Here is a 24,069-nt window from a genome sequence, read left to right as displayed (position 1 = left end):
TTGCGTAGTTGATACTGCTACAGCTTTTTGTTCACAATTTCCTTTCTACTTTTACAAACATGCATTAAGCAACACTTGCAATGCTTCACATTTTTGAACATTTAATTTCGGTTCTTATATGATCTAATTAAACCCTTATAGACTAGCAGCAGACCCACCAATTTGGTCAACTTAATGTACCTTCTCTACACACATGCTCATTTGAAGGCTTATTATGTGTACTTCAAGACAAAGTTTGATGTGGAACTGTCAAGTGGTGCCATTACCATAGAAATGGGGATAAACAGTGATACCATCAACATGATAAATTGACCATTAGGAAATATTTGCATTCATTTCTGTTAGTTTAATACATTTCTCCGTCTTATTTCAAGACATAAAATTGGATTTCTTTGTGACCTGAAAGCATCACAACAATAATAATTTTGTACACATATCACTAAAATGTAATAGCACTGATGACACTTCTAGTCAACATAGTTATCATAGTCTTGTTCATCATTATGATCTCAGTCGAGAATGTGTGGGTTACCAGTCTTCATTGCCTTGGCACGCACACAATTCTGTGCAGGGAAGATTGTTCTGACTACAGACAGTTGATTGTTCAGTGACCCCTACTGGAACAGGCACAAAAAAGGTCTTGTAGAAGTTCAGACAACACTGGGCGCCCTTGAAAAATAAAACAAGTAGTTCATCATGCAGAGTTTTACCTCCATATTGCAATAGTGATCCAATATCCTGTTTACCTATGAGTGAAGACATCCAAATCTTTGTTTCCAAGATGCTCTTTTGACATGCTCTTCAAAACTGGAATGAACACACCTCCCTGGAGTCTTTCTACTTCAGTTTTTGCAGCACTAGTGATGAATTCCCCCAGCTCATCAAAATTGATGCAGAATCCATGAAGGTGTAGTATGTCAACTAAATTGTGAGACACAATCAAGGTATAGCTGTGCAGCAAAGCTTATATGATCATTTTGGAACTGTTTAATACTATTCACTCCACAATTGAGAGGCACCTTCTTTGAATATGTTCTGAATGATGATACAATTCAGCCAGCAATGAGTATGCTTCTTTATGTATCAAGGAAAGGAAACTCCTGCACCATTTAGGGCACAAAAGTAGCTGACCTCTGTAAACTACAATCACCTTGCTTTGGATAATAATCTGAGGCTTTTATTTTGGCAAAGGATTGAAGCGGCATTATACAAAATCACTTGTTCATTTGAAAGCAGTTCATCAGGCTCACTCGAGAAGTAGATCCACAAAACATTTAGATGACTTAAATTCCTACTACAGATTACTAGCAGTTTGGATAGCATCAGCTATTGTTATTGCACTGCATAAACAATGGTAGGCTTTCCTTGTTCATGCCGTGCATGGAATGAAATTGCAGAACCGTAGTGTTTTTCTAATCTTGCCAGGAATAGTTTATAGTTTCTACATCTGATGTAAGTAGAGCTTTATGTCTTTGCATTAGGTCATTGTCTCTTCAATCAGCTGATAAAATGCAATGTCGTAAGGTGACTGTTGCAGTGTAACTAGGTGGTTTTGCTTTAAAATTCATTTTACTCAAGTAGGAAGAAAGGTATGTTGAATGATAAACTTCATCCTTAGCAATCAAGTCTTTCACAAATATTCTGCGCAACATGTCATCATCTCCTTGAAGTGCTGCCTCATTTAGATTGGTTGCTCTTTCAAATGTTTCTATTTTATGAAGTTTCTAGTCTCTTATGTTTTTCTCAAGCAAACAGTATCAGTGGGACCAGTCTCTAGAAGATGTGCTTGCTCTGGTAGCTATAGCAGGTGAACATGATGCACTTTGATCAGATTCAGCATCTGTTTTCTTTCCTGGGTTCAGTACAACTGACATGTCCAAAATTCAACTTGTGTATTTCTGGAAGCAATCCCTGTGATAGAGTATTGGTGAGACCTCTTCTAAAATAGAAAACTCATCCAGTAGCTGCCAATATAATTAATCTTTCCTGGCTTCTGCTGCCAACATCACAGAATTCTGTCCAGCACCGGTAGTTTTTGGACAGTTTTGCTTTCTTTTGATTTTCTTGACACAAACACATTTTTCATAGTTTGGGAAGAGTCTTTTTTTCTTTGATGTAAGCTTTAAGGGGCTTGTATCCTCCATGTCTTCACATACTGTAACTTCCATAGTAATGGTAAAATTCCCAAAGTATATTGTTAGCATTACCACCACCACTTTTCAGTTTATACAAGTATCTAGACTTGTGCTGAAATAGATATGAATCAGATCTATACATTGGCAATTTTGAGACTATTTTTGTTTAGTGCGCACTTTGATTGCTTGAACCCCCAATATGAAGTTGTGTACTGCCATCTCTAATACGAATACTGACCTTGCGTAGGGTCACTGAATTAAAAAGCTAGTTTCTAGAATATAGCAAAGGCTAGTACTACATGCATAGGCAATTACAAATTAAAACCTTCTACCAGGCAGATTAGATGCTACATTATATATTCAAAAGCTTACAAATGAAGAAACATTACATTAGGAAGCCACGTATATGTATATCTATTACAATCACTTGTGAGATACTTTGACAATTAAGAATATGCAATATGAAAACATTTCATGTTAGTATATTGCAAAGTATTGATATTTGCCATTTTTGTCACATGCTAAATAGCTTAATCATTTTTGAAAAAAATACTTGCTTATGAAAAACCAATAAAAATGTTATTGCCATTTGATAGCTTTGACCAGTAAACACCATATTAAGGTGTTGAAATTAACTTAAATAGTAAAAACTGTAGTCATAGTAATTTGCAGTGTTTATGGAACTGCAAAAAAACCCTCATTTTGGGTACTGTAGTTTCACAGGCTTATATACAGTCTTACAGCACCACTTAACAGCTCCACAGCATATCTCATCTAAATGTACATAAAATAAGGTTTCAAATGATATATGATGTGTGTGCGTGCGCAGAGGGTGGGTACATTACACTCCAAAATATGGCCCATTTTGGAGAATTGCCAAATGCCTTTTGAATATTAGCAGAAAAATGTAAAAGCATTTTACATGGTTTATTTGCGTCATCCTGGTGCCATAATTGTAATATGAGAGTAACTTCAGCACAATCTAAATATATTAGTGTTTGTGAATCAAGGAAACAAGTTGTGGACCACAATCCCTTTGAATTCAGTAACTCTGTGTAATGTGGTATCAGAGAGGAAGTCCAAGAAAGCTTTTATTCCTTATCACGTCTCTTGGACAGAACACAGAGCATACAAATCCATCATTTTGTTTCACGCTGAATTGCATCTAAAATGGTTTGGAGTCTCTTCACATTTCTTTGTCCACATTTAACTGTATTATGACAATGATGAATTTTATATTGCAAATTATGTGTAAAACACATTTTTTCTTTCAGATCAAGGGATTATTCAGCACTTCCTGTTAAAAGACTATGGCATTTTCTTGTGAAACAAGAACTTCTTCAGGAGACCTTCATAAGATATATATTCACTAAGAAAAGAAAGCAAAGTGAGGTAAACAAAACTAATAATTAAGAGGCTTTTTTACATTTCCTCAATCTTTAAGTGTCTCCATTCTAATTTTGTTTTAATATTTTCATTTTGGTTGGCATTTGTTTCCTATTTTTCACTTCAGCAGTGTTTTTAAATCAACATGATAGCATGCTGTTTATTACAGTACATATCAAACTAAAATGTGTATTCTTAGACAAGGCATAGCTGAGTTTACAATGCAGTATATATATTTTAAAACATTTTATATTGGATAATGGTCATAAATTAATTGAATATTCTTGAATCTCTATGGCTTGTCATATATAATATATTGAAATGAGCAATTACTTTGTTTAAATATATGTATATATGCATGTGTAATATATACATATACATAATATTATATATAGTGATATATAATATTGATTTTTTATGACTATCATAATTACAACTGAAATGAGTTGCAATTAAATTTAAACTTTGATGTGTAACAAACTGGAAACAAGCGTACTACTTACTATCTTAAAACTTCCTGTAAGTATGAAGTTTGTGTGTGTGTTGCTCCTTCTTTTATTTACTATGTCATACATTTTTTAAAAGAAAAGGATATCTAAATTTTATTTGCGAGTCTAATAAAATTGTGGGATAAGTACTTTTTATACCATACATTTTGTGTTCATCTAGGAGGCATTACATTTTAAGTGAGTTTGTTTAGATTCCTGTCTTAGTTTCTGTGCCTTTTATAAAAAATTACGAACATTTGTCATCATTTACTGAGAGGGGTGGCCTTTTAAATCTAGTTTGGAATGTTTCATTCTTTTTTTATATTTGTTTGTGCATGTGTTTTGTGTTTGTGACTGTGTGGTGTTATGTAGTCTGTAGAAGATCGTGTGGAGCAGGTCAAACAAAACTGCGTAGCAGAAGATCACAAAAACAAGGTAGTATCCGTTCTCCCAAACCTTTAGCACATTCTTAAAAGTTCTGTGGGACTGGCTTTTCTTTTCTAATATGACTGACAGAAGCTAAATGTTCTATGTAGTCTCTGTGTGGCAGACTCTTAATCAGTGCATTTACTTTGGATGTCCTATGATTGGGATAAGTGAACACCTTGTAAATTGTGTTACTCACACAACTTGTGGTTTTTTTTAAAACTTTCAAATATACAATTTTTGGCTTTTAGAACACCAGTGAGTGCAAAAAGTCTGAAGTTTAGCTTCCTAACAAATGCTGAGGCCACTGAACTTTTCTTGCATGAATTTCTATAGATTTTGCAGTCTGTCCATACCACTACAAAAAATAGTTATACACCAATTAAAATTACGTGTAAATGTTTTGTAGGTTGAAGCAGATCTCGGCTACCCAGGGGGAAAAGCAAAAATAATTCACAAAGAGTCTGATATGATAATGGCATTTGCAGTTAATAAGGTAAAAGCCAACATTATTACTAACTGCGTTATTAAATTGTTGTGTTTGTGTTACTCTAAGATCTTAATTAAAACTATTGTATGTTATCTGTTTGCAGGCAAACAGCAGTGAAATTGTTTTAGCGTCTACACATGATGTGCAAGAACTTGATGTTTCAGCTCTATTGGCTGCTCAGTCATTTATATGGATTGGGGAAGAATATGACAGAGAATCTAAAAGGTTATTTTTTCTTTCTTTGCAATTATATTTAAGGTGAAAGTACAGACAGTTCACATTTTTGTTGTTAATAATAAAACATATACACTCTTCTTCCATAGATCTCAAAGCACTTTACAAAAGCAGCTAAGTATCATTATCCTCATTTTACAGATGGGGAAATGGAGGCACAAAGTTTTGAGTGACTTGCCCAAGGTCACACAGTTTGTTCACAACAGGTCAGCAGCAGGCCTGCCGACAGGGGCAAAGGGGGCAGGCAATTTAAAAAGGCCCCCGGGCCTTTTAAATTGCCCGGGCAGGCAGCAGGGCTTCTAGGCACGCGCTACTGCTCTGGGCCCCACACTTTGGGGGGGCCCAGGGGCCAGCACGATTGGCCAGCACAGTCGGTCCCGTGACAGATGCATCACGTCCGCCCCGGGCCCTGCACCCCCGTAGGGACGGCGCTGGCTCTGAGGCCTGGAATTGCTGTCGTCAGGCCTGTCACAGTGTCAAGATTAACTGCACCTTTGGACTTCCCCACTCTTGGTCTTCCTGGAGGGCACCCACTTACAATTTCAGGTCCCATCTGTCACATCTCCACATAGTGGTGACCTACATCTCTCCCCCTCCAAACAGAATATTTAGGCTTGCAGTCCCTTGTGGCTTGTGATTTCCCCAGCAGGTCTGACTAGGGTCCAGCATCTATGGTTAACTTTTTTCCAGGGGTTACAATGGTGTACACCAATTACCAACCATCCTTAAAGCAAAATACATTTATTTTTAGGGTAAAAGCCATACAGAGAAAACATCTAAACACAATAAATTCCTATACACGTGCTAAATGCTTACCAACGGTCACTCATCAGGCTTTGGGGGTCTTAGTAAGCTGAAGTCCTTCCAACCCTTTGGGGCCCCCTCTGGACGAAGGTCTGTCCATTTGCTGAATCAAAATGAAGGCCCTATGACCATTTAAACTGAGCCTTTTTACACCAAAAGGCGTTCTTTGACTGCTGGTCTCTGAAAATCCCATTTGAACCAGTATATGCAAGCCTTTCTGCATGAGTTTACAATCTGAATGATTAATCACCACCTCCCTCCACACCACCACCTAGAGGCACTGTGGTAGCCCTCCCCTCTGGAGTTGCATACAGTCCCTGGCCCACAATGATACATAAGCCATTCGTAAACTTAATGTAATATGATCTCCAAAGACATAGCATGCAGTTGCAATCTGTCACAGCCACTATTACTTTAAAAAAAAAAAATGAACAGCGAAATGTAACTAATAAAGCGTTATACTGGTATCTTTTTACAGTTCAGATGACCTTGACTTTCGTGGTTCTACCACAACACTCACTCAGTCAACTGCACCATCATTTGGAGTGAATCAGATGCAGCCATCTTCACCTATGCCTTGGTTAGGTAGTGGACAAACTAGCACTGGAGCTGGTGTGGTATGCAGTTTGTTTGGTTTTGTTTGCTATTTATATAGTTAGTTAATACAAAGATTAAAACTCAGAAGCATGCTTTCATTTTATTACATTGGATGGTCATAGGATAACCATCAGCTGGCAAAAAATGCCAAATTAAATATTCTTTTACATGAATAATTTTGGATTGGCATACCTATAACTAACTTGTTTCATCAGTCAATGAATAGTATAAACTGTGTTCCCAACACTTATTAGAAAATAAATGTCCAAAAGATTTATTTATTTATTTTTTACACAGTTGATTAATGTACTGTATTCCTAAATGTATTTTGATTGTTTACGTTAATACCGTACCATTGTTATCTTTCTCCATGACAGATTTTTTTTTTTAAATGCCCATTGAAAGGTAATACGTAACTTTTTGTTTCAGACCCCAAATCTGAAAAGCATTTAAGTAGTGTCCTTCAATGGGACATGCCTAAAGTTGAGCACATGCTTAAGTGCTGTCCTGACTAGGAATCCTTTCCTGAATTCAGACCTTAGTTGTTGTGTTGCAACTAAAAGTAATGGGATCAGAATATAGTTAACAATTAACAATCTATAGGTAGGGGACAAAAAGACAGTTCATTGTGTAGTAATATATACAATATCCTGAGTTCAATTATGTTTTCCAAACTTGTTCAAAAGTAGTTAATCTTTGAAGTTCACAAATTGAATATATTTCTTTTATATGAAGCTCATTAAAAGAAATCTGAATAATGTCAAGAGAATGGCTTCACATCCAGTCCATCAGTATTGTAAGTAATTTCTATTTAACAATGTGAATGTGAAAAATGTATTTGTTTTTCAAAACGTAATACAGAATAAATGTTATGATATTTTCCTGTTGGTTAATAAATCAACTATATTTTCCTTTTTCCCCAGATCTCACAGGAGCCCAAGATGGTAGCGTTCGAATGTTTGAATGGACAAGGCCACAGCAGCTGATATGCTTCCGACAAGCTGGCAACGCAAGGGTTACTAGAATGTATTTCAATTCCCAGGGCAATAAGGTTAGTCCTCCCAAAATAGGGTTTTTTCCGCCTCTTCTTTTTAAACGAACATTTGATTGTACTGTGGATACCTTAGCCAGTTTTTACCTAGGGGAGCACAAAAATGTCTAGAATGTGTTAGAATGTAGAAGTGATTTGTTTCAACACATATAAAACAAAGAATACAATCTAGCAAACCCAGATCGTTAAAGCTACATGTGGATATTTAAGTTCAGACACTCTTCAAATATACATCTACTGCTCTATTGAATAAGCAACTTTCAATATTCATATTAATGACCATTGTAGAGACTAACTACGTTATGACTAGTCCTAGAAACAGTTATTTCCATGAGTAATTCAACTTTAAGTCAGTGGAGCTGACTGGAGTCAGTAGTCATTTTTTGCAGAAACAGGCCCTTATTTTGATTGCATAAAGCCTCATTTAGCAGGAGCCAGGTTGTCAACCCCTTGCTCTCAGTGGTGAACAATTACTCATCTAAATACGAAAATGAGTAATGGGTTCAACATTTTGATCTTAAATAGGATTTTGATGAAGGGCAACCAACCTGGGAGATGGCCACATTGTTTTGTAGTACTCAATCATTGACAAACATGGAATATTGTGGCAGCATATATCCTCATAGTACTGTGCAGAAACTGGTTGTCCAAAAAAATTATCTGATTTATACCTCCACTGTAGTCAGTCCAGCTCAATATTGAGGATATTCCATCCTGCAGTTTAAGTGCAGAGAGATATTAGCACTAGTATTAAAGTGTTTAATTTAGAATCATAAGATATTTTTAGGAGAGTGGCATAAATACAATACAGATTTGTATTTTCTTTTTAAAGTGCACACATTTTGCAAAAGTCTCAGCAGAAAAGCTGTAGTATGATTATAAATATATTCTTGTTATTTCTGTGATATAGAGAATGCAGATGGCTCAAACTTTGAAAATCATCTAGTGCTATCTGGCTGCTTTGTGCTGCTCCACTGGAACAAAGAAGCTGTAAACATCCTTTAGTTCTCCTCCAATAGGATCTCCTGGTCTCCTACAATGCACAGAGCCACCATTGTGACACGTACTGGTCTGTGGTGTTAGGATGCCCAGCTACCAGAATGGCTCTGTGGGTCCCATGAGCCACCAGATATTACTTAGAGCAGACTTCAGGCTGCTGTAACTTATATTGGTGGACTCAATTCTTGCCTAGACAGCCCAAGAATTGGGAAGCATAACAGTGGCTTTAAAGTCTCCTTCTCCGCCACTTCCTTGTCACTCACACTGGTCTTGCACAAAGAGTCTGGACCAAGAAATCTGGCCCTCAGTTTTGAAATGATTATATAATTTCTGGATTTTTCCCCTCATTCTTACTAATAGACATTTTTGTGAAAACTAGGGCCCAGATTCATTCATATTCTCCACTTGCTTTTGGCACCCTGACAATGTAAAACAGCTGTAAACCACACTTACCTAGCTATTTATTTAAATTAGATTTGCATTTCCAGTGCAAGGTAGCTGTAGTGTGCCAGTGATTCTGGTACATGATTTGTTTCTGAAGTGTTCATCTGCTGTGTCTTGCTGCTTCAAGTCAAAGTGCTTTTGCTGACGTAATCATTACCAGAGCAACTAATTTTTGATCTTTATAGAAGACTTTGAATAAACATTGAGACTGATTCTCCTCTCTGGTTTATCCGTTTCTGCCCGTGTAATGCCATTGATTCCTGTGGAATCATACTGGCATAAAGCTAAAGAAATGAATAGAAATCAATTCTGTTTATATATCTTATAGCTTCTGTACTCTCTTCCCCTGTGTTTCATAGGTAAGAATATAAACAGGATTTTATTGAAGAATGTGTCTCCTGTTGTTTGTCCTCACACAAAGAAATAATCCCCTCTTTGTGACATTGCTGTTGATTGTTGTGGAAGAGATTATGTTACAGACAGAGGATTAGTACTTCAGGTAGGGAAAGAACATCAAGAGCAGAGGAGCCTCTAGACAGAAGACACATTCTGGTAGAGAAAACAGGAGATATACTGGACTAACAGAACTGGTTTTGAAAGTTTTTCCTGTAAGGTGACAATGATCCTAAGGAATCATTTAACAGAAATTACAAAGTGATGGTAACTGATTATACACCTAAGTAGAGCTCATCGAGAAAATGTCCCATAAAAATGTTTTGAGATTTCAAAAATTTTCCCATTGGGTATCAGGATAAAACAGAGACTTTTCAACATTTTTCACACACACAAAAAGTGACACCCAACCCAGAACAGCCAGTAGCCTCATGGTTAGGGCACTTGGCGTGGATGTGGGAGACCCAGTTGCAAGTCCCTGCTCTGAATCAGACTTGCCCCAACTTGAACCTGGTCTCCCACAACCCAGGTGAATCTCCTAAACACCATTCTATTGGCTGTTCTGGAGTGGGTGTCTCTCTGGTTCGGACCAGAAATTCCATTCTGGACCTGAGACGCCTTCCCAAAACTGACATGTTCCTGCAAAAAGTATCAACAACTTGGCATTTTCCATTAAAAAAATAAAATAAATAAAACAAAATCCCATTTAGTCACAGTCAGCTCTACTCTGAAGTGATAATGATATGCAGGTGAGATAGTTGTGCACTCTTGACTGCCTCATCTGTATGTTCCTCCCACAAATCCATTGCCACTGGGATTACCAATTCCATTGCAAACCTGTAAGCAACTTCAAAAAAGCAGTCGCTCTTTTAAGCCATTGACAGACAGAGACATTTCCTTCTCTTCATCTCAAAAGCAGAATCATTCTATTCTTCTAAAATTTAATTGGGCTAACATGCAAGATGGCAGCATTCAGTCTTGAACCAGTGACAGATGGTGGCAGATTTTAGGACAAGGGCTATGTGGGTGAATGATCACAATGGTGTCCAGTGTGGGGGTTAGGCTAATGGAGAGTCCCTCCAGCTTGTGTGATCTCCCCACGAGCATAGGGCTAGATTATAAATCTTGTGTATCCTGAACAATTTCTTTTGAGCAGCCTCCAAAATTCAGCCATAATCCTTCATTTATCTGACCCATTTATGTTTATTACACACATCAATTTCTGCCTGTCTCCCCATTCTCGAGTAGGTGGATTCCTCTTCACCATCGTTTTAATGTAAGGTTTAAAAAAGAGTAAGTGTTCATCCACGGATTCTTTCCTGCTGGCCATCTTTCAGAAGTGGGATTGATTCAAACTAGAGTAATTGCCATCTGGCATCTCCTGCTCTGTTTCCTGGATGTGCTTAAGGCTTTGAAACACCCACAATACCTAACAAATGTATTAAACCCTCCTGTTCAAAGGAGGAAGATGCTTGGGGTTGAGCCCACTGGAGTCCTGGCTGGCCCCACCGTACAATGAGGAACAGGGGAGGGGATGGGAGGAGGAGAGCAATGTAAATGGAGCTCCCCTGGAAGCAAGTCTGTGGGGGTGGAGAGGCTCCAGAGGATTCAGCTCAGGAGGGAGGGAGTGACTCAGCAGGAAACAGATGCCCAGTTATAAGGAGGAATTTGCCAACCCCTCAGTTTTGTTTCCCTCAGTAGCCATATCTTCTGATTTTTCAGGACTGGTTCGGTCTTCACATACACAGTAAAATATACAAACTAACTTTGTTTGACTTTGATTAACCTTATTACAATCTTAAGGGAATAAAAGTGACTTGCTGTGAGTTAGGGATGTTTTGGCATCCTTCTAAACCAGTTACAGGACAACAAAAAGGGTCATCCCAGAATCCTGGACAATCCCCACATTTAGGGACAGCTGGAAACATTAAACCACATCATGGAACTAATGAAGCCTGACTTTACAGGTACAGGGATTTGAATAGTATTGGTGAAGTGTTTTAAAGAACATTTAAAATAGGTCTGTGAAGCACACAGCATATACAGCGTACCTGAGTGTGGTCTAAAGGTTTAATTGCTACTCATTTGTGTTGATCTGCAGAGCTCCCTGTGGCTTTGCCACACATAATAATACAATACAGTTATTCCATAATCATTCCTAAGTCATTTTTATAGGCCATCATGTGTGTTTGGTTTTTTTAATTAAACTTGTTTCATTAGTGTGTTGGGGTATCAGGTCTAACAAACTTAGGTATTTAAAATTAAACATTTAAAAATAATCTACTTCAAACTTATAGGACAATATTTTCAAAAGCACCCGAGTCCCAGTTTCAAAAGAGGGCTTCATCCTGTAGGAGCATTTCAAAGAGACTTAGGGCTTGCCTGTTGGCGTGTGGCAAGCCGGAGTTTGGACGTACAGAGCTGTAGCCTACTGTGCACTAAATGGCTGTCTGGACCTTGCCACCACACACTAGTAGTTCCATAGAGTGCTTTGGCCAGCGCTGGGACTCGAACCAGACTCCCAGTGAATGTGCTGACGACTTGGCTATAGCCTTATTGTCACACTCTCTCTTGCCCAATGAATATTTAAGTATTTATACAAAGTGGAACAGCTTCAAAAGGAGAGATTGAGGGACGGGTACCCCAGAATATCCTCTAGCTCAGTGGCAGGGCATTCACCTGAGCGATTGGAAATCTGGTTCAAGTCCCTACTTCAAATCAGGCAGAGTGGGGATTTGAACCTGGATTGGGTGGCGGGGGAAAAAAGCCTCTAGGGTTTAAGCATTGAGCCACTCAGCAGCATGAGGACGTATTGGCTTTGTGCATGCTCACTGATGGAAGTTTAGGCACCAGCTGAACAGAGTTTGAGGTTCTAAATTTTGGGCTTAGGCACTTAAATCCTTTTGTGGCTTTAGGCCTAAATGCCCAAGTCACTTTTGAAAATGGAACTTAGACTCTTGAATCATGTAGATGCCTTTCAGATTTTTACCCATTGTATTTAAATATACATGCAGCTCTTTCAGCTGGTTTCAGCTTCTTGTTAAATATCACAAAAGTGATGAAAAGGTAAGACTGACCACTGGAGACCTTTTCAGCGGTTTATAGAATAAATGAAATTTGTTTCTTGCAGTGTGGCGTGGCTGATGGAGAGGGATTTTTAAGTATTTGGCAAGTCAACCAAATTGTATCTAATCCTAAACCGTATCTGGTATGTAACAAAATCATTCTTTCTTTTTATAGGAGAAATGTTTAGGAACCAAGACTGAGTGTCTCTTACTTTACAAAGTTTCAGACAGGTCAAGAGCAGGTTCAGATAATGTGAATTCTTGATTAATGTTTTTCTCTGCTGTGCTAATTGGCAGACTTTATCAAAGCAAGTATAGCATTTGATGGACACAGCTTTAAAGAATTCATTTCAGAGTAAATAACAAGCTGTAATGTGATTACAGATATAACCTAAGCATTGTCCTTGAATTTACTCTGAAATCTATTGTAGAGTACATCAAGCTTTTAAAAAAAAAAAAAAAAAAAAAAAAAAAATTCACTCCTCTCAATTCTTTGCTGGTAATTATACAGCATACAAAGCTGTATAATTGTGAATTCAAATTGGTAAAACATATTGTACTCTGTATTTGTCACAGTTTAATTACATAGTGAATTATTTTGGGATTTTTCTTAATACTAGAATTTCTAATAAAAATAGTTAAAATAATTTTTTTGTTCTCTGCACTTTCAGTGTCGCTTCCTATCGGGATTTTAGTAATGAAACAAAGTAAACAGGGTTTGTGTTTAAAGTCCTTGCTTGTGATATGACATTAGTAGAAATACATATGACTAAATATATTTTAAGTTGTTAGAAACTTTGACGTATAGGTGATAAGATTGCATCTTGGTGATGGTTTTTTGTTTCATTTTATAGAGTTGGCAGTGTCACAGTAAAACCATAAGTGACTTTGCGTTCATTACCTCTTCAAGTCTAGTGGCTACATCCGGGCAGTCCAACGATAACAGGTGTGGTAAAAGAGAGTGTGCAGTCAAAAATAGATTAAAATATCTAGGCTGAGAGGTTAAAGGCTTTCACCAAAGCTACCTGTCATAACAGATCTTTGGATCTTGAAGCCAGAATTTTGAAGCCCAATGTTCTAAAAGCTGTTGAATTCCCCTACCAGCTGTATGTGCATGGCTGCCTGCTTGTGTGTCACTCCTTCGGTTACTTTCTTTCTGCAGACTAGTTCCCCGTATTCTGTTGGCTTCTCAAAGCTCCTTATCGCTAAGTGCTAAATTATCCTTCTCCCCCCCCCCTTTATTTAATTAAATACATATTATTAAGTCTGACTGCCTGGAATCAAGGGTTTTTGACCGAGCACCTCTTTGTTTTATTATCTCTTCTGGTTTTAAAATTATTTCACTTTGGTAGTGTTCTTCATTTCCTATGTGGCTGTCTTTATTATTACTCAGTGGTTTCCAGACATCCCAACTGCAACTCGTTCTGACAGGTACATTTGTACTGGGTTGGGGAGGAGCTTATTTAGTAAATGCAGGAGGCAATTCTGGTTGTGATATTGAACGGCGTGTATGTTTCCAGCCTTCCTGTAAGACTGACATCAAGGGTTTGTCTACACGTGCTTTAGTCCACACTAGGTGTTGTGCACTAACACTAAAAGTTCCCTGTTGCATATTAATGTAGTCTTGTTTCAAACTGTACTATGTTGATGTGCACTAGGAACTTTTAGTGTGCAGGATCAGGGGCCACATGGGCCAGTTAGTGCACAACACGGTAATGCGAACTAAAATTTAAACCTCTCCTGTGCAGACCAAAGCACTGTATAGACAAGCCCTTAACCTTCAAGGAAGGCAGAGTCAAGCATAGTCCCCACTGGGGACTTCAAAGTTTTTCAAAGGCTTGAATGACTGAATCAACTGGAGTTAGGCTCCTAACTGTCATTTGTGCTTTTACATGTCTTCCCCCGTGACTGCAAAGGTCCTGCACAATCCCTCCTCATCTTCTAAGTCAGCGTTTCCCAAACTTGTTCTGCCTCTTGTGTAGGGAAAGCCCCTGTCGGGCCGGGCTGGTTTGTTTACCTGCCGCATCCGCAGGTCCGGCCGATCGCGGCTGCTGGCTGGGAGCTGCTGGAAGTGGCGGCCAGTAAGTCCCTCGGCCCGCGCCGCTTCCAGCAGCTCCCATTGGCCTGGAGCAGCGAACCGCAGCCAGTGGGAGCCACGATTGGCTGGACCTGCGTACGCGGCAGGTAAACAAACCGGCCTGGCCCAACGGGATTTCCCTGCACAAGCGGCAGAACAAGTTTGGGAAACACTGCTCTAAGTGACCCATACTATCCCGGGATCATTTAGCAAGATGCCATCATGACTTGTTTTGTTTTTCCACCAGAAATGTGTGCTTATGGGACACTTTGGTATCCCCTGGTAACAGTCTCATTCACGGTAAGTACTGCAGTAAAACACATTTCAGTTTTTTAATGGTTAAAGAATCAAGTGGGATTTGTGCATGGATTTTGAGAGGAAAAAATTCATATGGGGCTAGCCTAAACATCTGTATTATAAATTAATCAGTGTATTACTGGTACTGATGAGTGTCTTGAAACAGTAGATTTTATGGCCTCCAACGTGACAGTCTACTTTTGTACATACCAAAGTGTAAAAAAAGAGGAGCATCAGAAAAGGTCACATGCAAGGCTGTCTTGTGAAGGTGTTTATAAAGGGTTAAATATTTGAATGTAGCTGTTTGGTTTTGGCACCATATGTTCAAACTTTTTAGTTGTCATTAGGCTAGGTCTGTACTACTGGGGGGGGGGGGGAGGGGTTCGACCTAAGATACGCAACTTCAGCTACGTGAATAGCGTAGCTGAAGCTGCGTATTTTTGGTCGACTTACCTGGCTGTGAGGACGGCGGCGAGTCGACCGTTGCCGCGCCGCCGTCAACTCCGCTTCTGCCTCTTGCCGCGGTGGATTTCCAGAGTCCACGGCAGAGCCATCAGGGATCGATTTTATCGCGTCTTCACTAGACGCGATAAGTCGATCCCCAATAGATCGATTGCTACCTGCCGATCCGGCGGGTAGTGAAGACGTGCCCTTAGTAACAGGTCCATAAGTCTGCATGTAGATCTCTCCTGAAACTAGCACTTAATTATAGCTTTCAGCACTGCCTTGGAGCAGGGGAGCTGTATGTTGGGGGTTGTGACTAAGAAGATACAGGGCCTGTCCCAAAGAGCTTTACACTCTAATTCAGGCATGATGCCCACTTAAGTTTAACAAACAAGGTCAAGGGTGGACACAAGGGTTACAGGAAAAAGATGGTGTGGTTGGGAGGTTGTGTGTGTATCTATCTTGATGGTATAGAATGTTCCATGATGGATTTTTTCTTCTTCATGTTAATAAAAATTGTGACGGAGGATGATTTATTTGAGGTCTTGGGAGTGAGGGAAGCTGCAAGGCTGGGAAAGATTAGATGGAGTGATTAAGGTGAGAAGGGAGGGTGGGGAAGTCCAGCAACGGAGGAGTTGTGATTGTGGGAAAGGAACAGCGTGAGGGAAGGACACACAGCCAAGAGAAAATGTAATAGTCTGAGTTTTGAAAGGTGACACTGATAATGTCAGGATATTGCTCCCTGTACTGCTTGATATTGATCAGTTGGAGAGTGAAGGGCTCAGAGTGGGGCCTTGTTTTAGACCATCATTAGCTCCTCCAGTGGTGTTCTTATCCACATGACCAGTAAAGATAAGGAAACTAGGCAGCCTTGGACTCGCCCCCTTTTCTTTATTCTGCTTGTTGAGGAATGAAGACTTTTGGGGCTGGAGTCTTTTTATATGCCACATATAGTAGAAAGAGGTGGATACACCTGACTGTGCCTGATCTGGTGAGTGCTTGGCCCTCTTATAACCCAGGTTGGGTCCAAGTTTAGTCAGGATGGGACTTCTTAGAAAGGAATTATGTTATTGGCTGCCAGACACTGTACAGTCAGTCTTCTGGTGCCACATAAGCAAGCCAGCTGTGATTGTGAAGGACAGCTCTGAGTATTGTGCTCATAGACTGCCATCTCAGAATACCATGAAGCATTCCTGAGTGTATATTAGTACAACAAATTGCCCCACTCCTGATTATCTAAACAAAGCAATTCTAATTTAGCATTTGTGGTTAACTCTGTTTTTTACTGGATGTTTTTGTTTGTTTCATGAATGTATTTGCCTCTGTCCAGTACTTTCATCTTTTACTTCAACAACTCAGAATTGAGTTTGTGCTTGAATTTTCTTGTCATAAAAATAATTCTGTTTTAAAAGTATGCATGTAGTTAGTAATCACTGCATTTGCTCAAGCAACTGTAGCAACTATACATGCATGTTACAGGTAGGGTGACCATATTTCCAAAAGAGAAAACAGGACACCCCCAAGCTGCTCGCCCGAGGGCACCCCTATGCTGTTGCCATAATCCTGTCCCCTCGGCCACTTGCCAGGCTGTTGCCCGGTTGCTGGAACCCTGAGGGGCCCCCCCTGCGCAATAGGGGGTCCCCCACACATGCTGGAACACTGCTTCCCCCACAGCCCTGCCTCCCCCCTGTGGGGGTCTGGCATCTCTGTTCATACCTTCCACACCGCACCCCAGTTTTTTCCCCAAAAGTGGGCATTTGTCCTGTTTGCTCTACTGATCAAGTTAGCAAGGGCAAACAGGACAAATGCCTCCTTTTGGAAAAAAGTCAGGATGGCCGGGACAGGGCTTAAAAAAGGGACTGTCCCAGCCAAAACAGGACATATGGTTACTCTAGTTATAGGCAAATTTTTGTATGCACATTATGGGCTGTAAAATATAGTTCGTTTCTTTATGATGTCACAGAAGTATTGGATCTCAGTTTTAAGAGAAAATGAATGAAGCAGAGGTCCTGAGGAGAAAATAGCATTTGATCACATAACTGAACATCATAAGGCATACACACAAGATGGCCAAATTAAGTTTGCACAACCTTATTTTTGGCATTTTCTAATTTGAGTGCTTGACTTTACAACTTTCATATTCTTTTATTATTGTTTTTTAGTGTAATTTAACATACAGTATGAATTTTATATTTTCTCAATTTTAAAAATTTCAAGTGGGGATGTGTGTTTAAACTATAAATCAAAATTAACTGATTAAAGGAATAATAGAATCCATCTCACCTTACATCTGCTGGCTCTACAGCTCTGATGAGTGTAAAGAGTAATACAAAAAGGTTTGTCATTCATGTAGCAGATATGACTGTATACACTCAAAAGGAGCATATCTATGGAGTAAAAAAGTGCAAGTCACCTTTCAGAATAGAACTGCACTTTAAAATTGAAAACTGTAAATCTAACAATCTTACAATATGTCTCTCAGCCTTCACTTGTCACGATCATGGTGCCACAGTACTTCAGTATGCACCTAAGCAGCAACTGTTGATTTCTGGAGGCAGGAAAGGATGTGTCTGCATCTTTGACATCAGACAGAGACAAATCCTTCATACCTTCCAAGCGCATGACTCTGCTATTAAGGCTCTTTCACTAGATCCTTCTGAAGAATACTTTGCAACAGGCTCAGCAGAAGGTAACATGAAGGTAAGATTATTGAAGTGGCTGAGTTGTGATATGAATTTTACTTGGAGATAATTCAGCATAATGTACTGTGCTATTTATTTTAATTTATTACTGTCTCTCTTTCTGAATTTGTTCTTGTTTTCCTTTGTATTTCTTTTTCCTGCAACAGTGCTAAAGTAATTATTAAAATAAACAGATAGCCAGTTGATCTATAGGGTAGTGTCAGTAACTGTAGGAGAACATCAAATTCTAAATAAGAATTTTAACTAGTTGTACTGGGGTAGTGTCTAGGAACTCCAATCATGGGCCAGTACCCAACTCTGCTTAGACACTGCAAAAGCACACTCCCTGTCCCACTGTGTTTGCAATCTGAATACAAGAGGAAAGAGAACAGGTGAATGCAACAGACAGAGAGAGAGTGCAGAAGTTTTGCCCTTAGCTAAACTATGCTCTAGAGCAGTGGTCTCCGCAGTGGTCTCCAAAGTAGGGTGCGTGCACCCCAGGGGGTGCACAAGAGAATCCTTTGGGATGCGCGGCAGGAGGAGCGCCACCAGAGCAGCACCGTTGTTTTCCCCCCGCTCCCTTCGGCAGTTCGGCCGGGAGTCCAAGCGGCTTTTATTTTTTTCCCCTCCCTTCGGCAGTTCGGCCGGGAGCAGGGGGTACGTGCTCAAACATTTTTTACTGATGGGGTGCGCGATCAAAAAAGTTTGGAGACCACTGCTATAGAGGTGCAGTATGTTTTGTAGTCAGATAGGAGAACCCCTGCCTCCTAATGGCCTGAACCTACATCACTGAGCTTGAGGACTCTCCACACTTTGGAGAACTGGGTCCCAAGTCAGAAACTCTCATTATGCACCAGTGTTAATGAAATTTGAGCCAGATTCTCTGCCCCTGTTCCAGCGGAGGGTAATTCTTACCTGGCATAAAAGCAGTTTGCATGCCAGCCGCCATCCCCATCTCCATCCCCATCATATGGCATAAGTCAGGAGTGGGGCATGCAGGTAACAGAAGACCAGGATGAGGTGGAGGGGAGCACAGCTTCACTACATGAATTCACAGCTGGTGTATGGTCGCTTAAGAGACTGGCCAGCTGTCATCCATTAAAGCAGCCCCTAGGCTGCTCTAACTTATACCAGTAAAAGAGCATCTTGAGAATCCTGGAGCTGTACAACTTCCTCTCTGACCATCCATATTTTCTCTCCCTTTTTCTGTGCTGAATGGGTTTTGATGCAGGAAAGGTTTGATCCAGATTCTCAATAGAAAGGGCACATTTTAACCTCATTTTGTCTTGTCTGTCATTCTCTTAATATAGGTCTGGGGACTGACAGGCTATGGTTTAATTCATTCCTTTAAAAACGAACATGCCAAACAGTCCATATTCAGAAATATTGGTGCTGGAGTCATGCAGATTGAAACTGTGCAAGACAATCGCATCTTCTCCTGTGGAGCAGATGGCACACTGAAGATGAGAGTTCTACCTAATGCTTTCAACATCCCTGCAGGCATTTTTAACGTTCTGTAGATTTATGCTGTTTAGTCCTGTTTTCTATACAGTTCTGTTAAATAGCTACAATGCAGTACTATGCATTCATGAAAGGAATTATCGTACATTGCTTTCAGAGCAATTACTGCAGCATTAAATATTATACGAAACTGAAAAAAAGACTGACTTTTAAAGCAGGATTCTTGAGCACTGCGTACATAGATTGGTGGGAATGGAAATGCATGTAGCACATTGTAAAAACAAAGAATAAAACCCATTAAAGTCATAGGTAGGTTACTGCTCAATAACCTATAGCAAGCCTTCTTTAGTAAGCATATTACACAGATTTTAACAGTAGCCACAGACATATACAAGCACCAGGGCGCTAAATAAAGTCAATACGCAGTTTGTAATGTGATTCAGGTTTTATTTTTCTTCCAGTTCTTGCTACTAATTGAAGCATGTCTACAACTACTCATTTAAAAAAAATAGCCTGTTGTAATGAAGGGTATTCCGTGTATGGAAGAATTTGTAGGCCAGGAAAGTGTAATAGATGCAAAAGCTGTGGAACAACGTGCAATGAAGAATGTACTATGAGACACATGTATCGTTTTATGCGGATATTTTTACCAGGTAGTATTAATACACAGTTGATACTATACATTGCACATGAACACATTTTTAAAATGCGATGTTTTCTTAATTTGCACATTACTTTTTCTTTGATGGCTGTGTTTTATATTTTGGAGATCTGCCTTTACATTAGGAATGTAATGTGAACATTAAATGTTTGTAGTGAACAGAAACATGTTTTTAGTTAGCTTTTAGTTTTGAAACTCTTATGTTTGTCCAGGGAAAAGAAAGACTTCCTTAAATGAAGCTATGTAAGAGAATACCAATGTAACATACAATGCCACATTTCAGATGAATGTCAGGCTTTATGTGGCCAGCTAATAAATAGTTGATAAAACTGGTAATTTAAGTTATTACCACCGCATATTGTATAAACTATGCAGAGTTCAATATTGTTTGCTTGTAATATACTAGCCACTGTTGTCATATTTAGATGTATTTTTCTGTGTAAACAAAAACCATGTTCTTAATAAGATATTGGAATGGATGTCTGTGTATTTAAATGTTAACTAGTTGTCCTACTTCTTCAATAAGAATTTTGGTGTCTGTGCAGCAATGTAAAATATAATGGGATAAAATGCACCTTTCTCCAAAGGGGATTTTAATTGCAGGTTGTGAAGTATGGATATGAAAGAAAAGGAAGTGTCATTTGTTAGTTTTACCTTTGTAAGTTAAATAAATTCCTTTTATTTCATGGAACAGGTTAGTTCCTGTGCAGTCTTTTGTCTTGCACTTAGACTTGTAGAAACTTCAATATCATGATTAGATCTGTAGTCACCATTAGAGCTAAAATTGTCATTGGCAAGAAAAGACGTTTGCAGTCAGACTTACTTTTGTGTTTCGCTGCTCCCAAGGGGTGCAAGATTAACAGAACTGAAGTTCACTTTCTACAGCACAGGCAGCTGCACTACACACTCTTCTTACACCATCCTGCCAGTATGGTTCCTGTCACTTGGGTGAATTCATTCTCCTTCCTGCTTGTTCAGTCCTTGGACTCTCTGATAAGGTTGCCCACAGTGGTGTCAATTTGATGGAAACAGTAATTGGTCTGAGACCACTAGTTCATTTGACATGCATCATATCAGAAAAGTTTCCCTTTCCAGCCTGCATTAAATTTGTCCTAAAGGTGAAAGGTTTCCTAATCCTACTGCTATTTTTCCTAGCCAAAGTGTCCTTAGTCAGTTTAATTACAGTAGTAGTAGTAATAAATATCCAGCTTTAAAATGTGAAATTTAAAATGAGTGCTGGTATTTTATGTAGTCAAAATGAGCAAAACAAAAACAAACATTCTAAATTATTTCTAGTTTAACATCCTAAAGCTAAATTAAGTAGATTCAGTATATGTTATTCTTTTTAATATATTGAACTTGCAACTTAAGGAGGATGTTACTCACAAAAATGAATTAAAATATAGTGCAGCAAATGACAATGATATTTAATGTTTCTGATATTTGTTACTGGCAGCAGTTCCTGCTTCACCTAACCACTGCATATTTTGAAAAGCTTTAACATAACTCAAAGTAGGTTAGTTACGTACCTCGGCACTTGTTACACACAGAACACTTTCAAACGATATCAAAGAATCTGACTTCAACTTACAAACATCAAGGAAAATCAAACTTCAGGCAGAAATGCATTCTTAGTACACCTACTTTGTTTTTGTTTTCACTACCTGTTTTAGTGATTATGTTTACAGCAAATACATTGAGCAACCTTCCCATTAAGATAACACTTCTTTTTGTTGGGGAGGAGGGGGAGATGTTATATGTAAGATCTCCCACTCTTTGTCTGGATAATGATTTTTACTATGGTTATGTGAAGATGAACTTTCAGCTGAAATCCATAAAGGCAAAGGAACTTGGGTTCAGAAGTTTATTCACACAGTATATATATATATATAGAGAGAGATATATAGAGAGAGAGAGTGAGTGTCTTCACTCAGAAAGCTTAAAATGTGCTTTAAACTATAGAGATCTGTTCCACCCACCATTTGGAAATCAGTCATTGATGCAGTTAAGGAGGAAGCATTATGGTAGCCATGCTAATATAATAGATTAGAAACGGGAAGACTGTACTTATATGGAATTGAGGGTGTTATTTGTGAGTAGGAATGCTCATTACTCTGCCCACTTATATATATTTTTATGCTCCCTTTAAAAAAAAAAAAGGGAGTTGTTTACATAGTCGCAATTCAATTCTTAAGAGAGAAAGTACAGGAGCACACAGAGAAAACAAGCACTCCAGCTGCAGTGCCTTTCACTCTAGTTCACCCTTACCTTGGAAGTCTTTGGTGGGGTTCAACTGTGATCAATGAGCCCTGGCCTCCTCAAGCTCTTGAAACAGCTTCCAACAGCTTGAGATGGTGAAAAATGACCAAAACCCCAGAGGATTGCCCTCTTGTCCTTTTATAAACTACCAGTCTCCTCTGTCATGTGACCACCTGATCATTCACAACAGGTGAGCATAGACCTCTCACCAGGTGATTCCCCTGATAAACTAACTTCTGGCAGAAGTCAGCCTTTTGTTTAGGAGCCTTCTATTTGACTAGAGAACTATCAAGATTTAACAACCTTACATTGTTAGCCCTGTGCTACCACCCCCCTTGGAAAACATGGTGGTAACACATCAGAGAAGGTAACCAACCCCCACATTCAAAATGGCATCTGCAGGCTGATACAAACAGATGTTCATAATTTCAACAGAATTCATTTGTTGTCCACAGAAAATTTCCCCAAATCATCACAGAAAACTGTTGCTCATAAATACCCTACCTTTTTCTATAGACAGTAAGATACATTGTAGATGGCACATCACGATTTTGTGACGACTCTAAAAAATATGAGTGACACTGAGAACATAACCCATTCAACAGTGTTCCTTTGCCTGGTGTTTAATTTGAAAGGTCGGTGCTGACTTCTTTTTAGTGTGGGGGCATTGAGATAGGCAGGGGCAAATTGCTAGTGAAGGTCACCTGCCTGTTCAGGTGGCTGCATTGATGGGGGAGGTTTCCATCCTATGATGCTTTTTAGGCCAATCTCTCAGTTTAACATAGTGTAGGTCTGATAATCATATCCAATATGCTTTTCTTTTTTCAAATGAGATATGCACTGGCAGCTGGCCGGTACAGCCGTTCCTGGGAACTGTTGATTTGTTTTTATCAGCTTGTAAAGATACCAATGGATCTGAAGTTAATTAAATTCCTTCACACAGTGCTGTAGAACACATGGATGTTGAAACTCTGGCCTATTTGCCTTAAACACAAAGGCCTGGTTCGCCTCTGCCTTGTGCTGTCATTTACACCCATTTAAAAGTGAGTGTTAAATGCTACCATTCTAACGTGGTAACATATTACACCTGGTAATCCAAGACTAAAGTCAAGCAGGACAACCAGTTTCATCATCAAGCACTTTGACCAGTACATTCACTCTCATTCAAAGTTTTAGGTTGTTGGTTTTTTTTATAATATGCTAATACAACAGTACAGTCTTCATTTGTGACTAGGAGTTTTTTGTAAATTTGGGCCAAATTTCTGGGAAGCATCGTAGGGCAAGTTACACTTCCATAAAATGGTGAGAAAGATGAGGTTAGCTCAAGATAAGCAATCCAAAAAAAAAATGTTAAATAAAAGGAGCTTTACCTGCTCTGACTACATTTCCGATTGTAGCACCTCCTCCCACTGAGTACCTGAGTTCACATTTCACTAGCCATCATTTACATCACCTCTCTATTTGCTTTGTGGTTATTTAGTAGTTAGCCAGATTTGTCAAATTTCAGGATTCTTGCTTTTTTCTATTTTGACTTATAAATATGGAATGAGTTTTTAATAAACTATTACTTTGGTCTTTACGGTATTTACTTTAGTACAAAAATTACTGTCCCTGATCATTTTAATCACTGTACATCAATTTTTTAAAAAATATCACAACTAAACAAAATTCAGAGTT

General features: G+C 39.0%; 1 protein-coding gene across 7 annotated transcripts in view; it reads left to right on the top strand.

The window, feature by feature from the left end:
- Positions 1-19,599, top strand: part of DMXL2 (Dmx like 2) — a 119,754-nt gene extending 100,155 nt beyond the window's left edge. For 4 of the 7 annotated variants that reach the window (XM_065412499.1, XM_065412497.1, XM_065412495.1 and 1 more), the window contains 11 exons: positions 3,410-3,527; positions 4,845-4,931; positions 5,029-5,150; positions 6,442-6,580; positions 7,296-7,356; positions 7,484-7,611; positions 12,578-12,655; positions 13,367-13,458; positions 14,837-14,889; positions 17,813-18,030; positions 19,322-19,599. In XM_065412499.1, the coding sequence (XP_065268571.1) occupies positions 3,410-3,527; positions 4,845-4,931; positions 5,029-5,150; positions 6,442-6,580; positions 7,296-7,356; positions 7,484-7,611; positions 12,578-12,655; positions 13,367-13,458; positions 14,837-14,889; positions 17,813-18,030; positions 19,322-19,531 (1,306 nt within the window). In that variant the 3' untranslated portion in view covers positions 19,532-19,599. Of the gene's footprint in view, positions 1-3,409; positions 3,528-4,381; positions 4,445-4,844; positions 4,932-5,028; positions 5,151-6,441; positions 6,581-7,295; positions 7,357-7,483; positions 7,612-12,577; positions 12,656-13,366; positions 13,459-14,836; positions 14,890-17,812; positions 18,031-19,321 lie in introns of all 7 variants that reach the window. The other 3 variants (XM_065412493.1, XM_065412496.1, XM_065412492.1) reach the window with 1 other exon arrangement.
- Positions 19,600-24,069: the final 4,470 nt, after the last annotated feature.

The sequence above is a fragment of the Emys orbicularis genome, chromosome 10, assembly GCF_028017835.1.
Source record: "Emys orbicularis isolate rEmyOrb1 chromosome 10, rEmyOrb1.hap1, whole genome shotgun sequence".
NCBI classification, from domain to species: domain Eukaryota; kingdom Metazoa; phylum Chordata; order Testudines; family Emydidae; genus Emys; species Emys orbicularis.
This window is presented reverse-complemented; position numbering and strand designations above follow the sequence as displayed.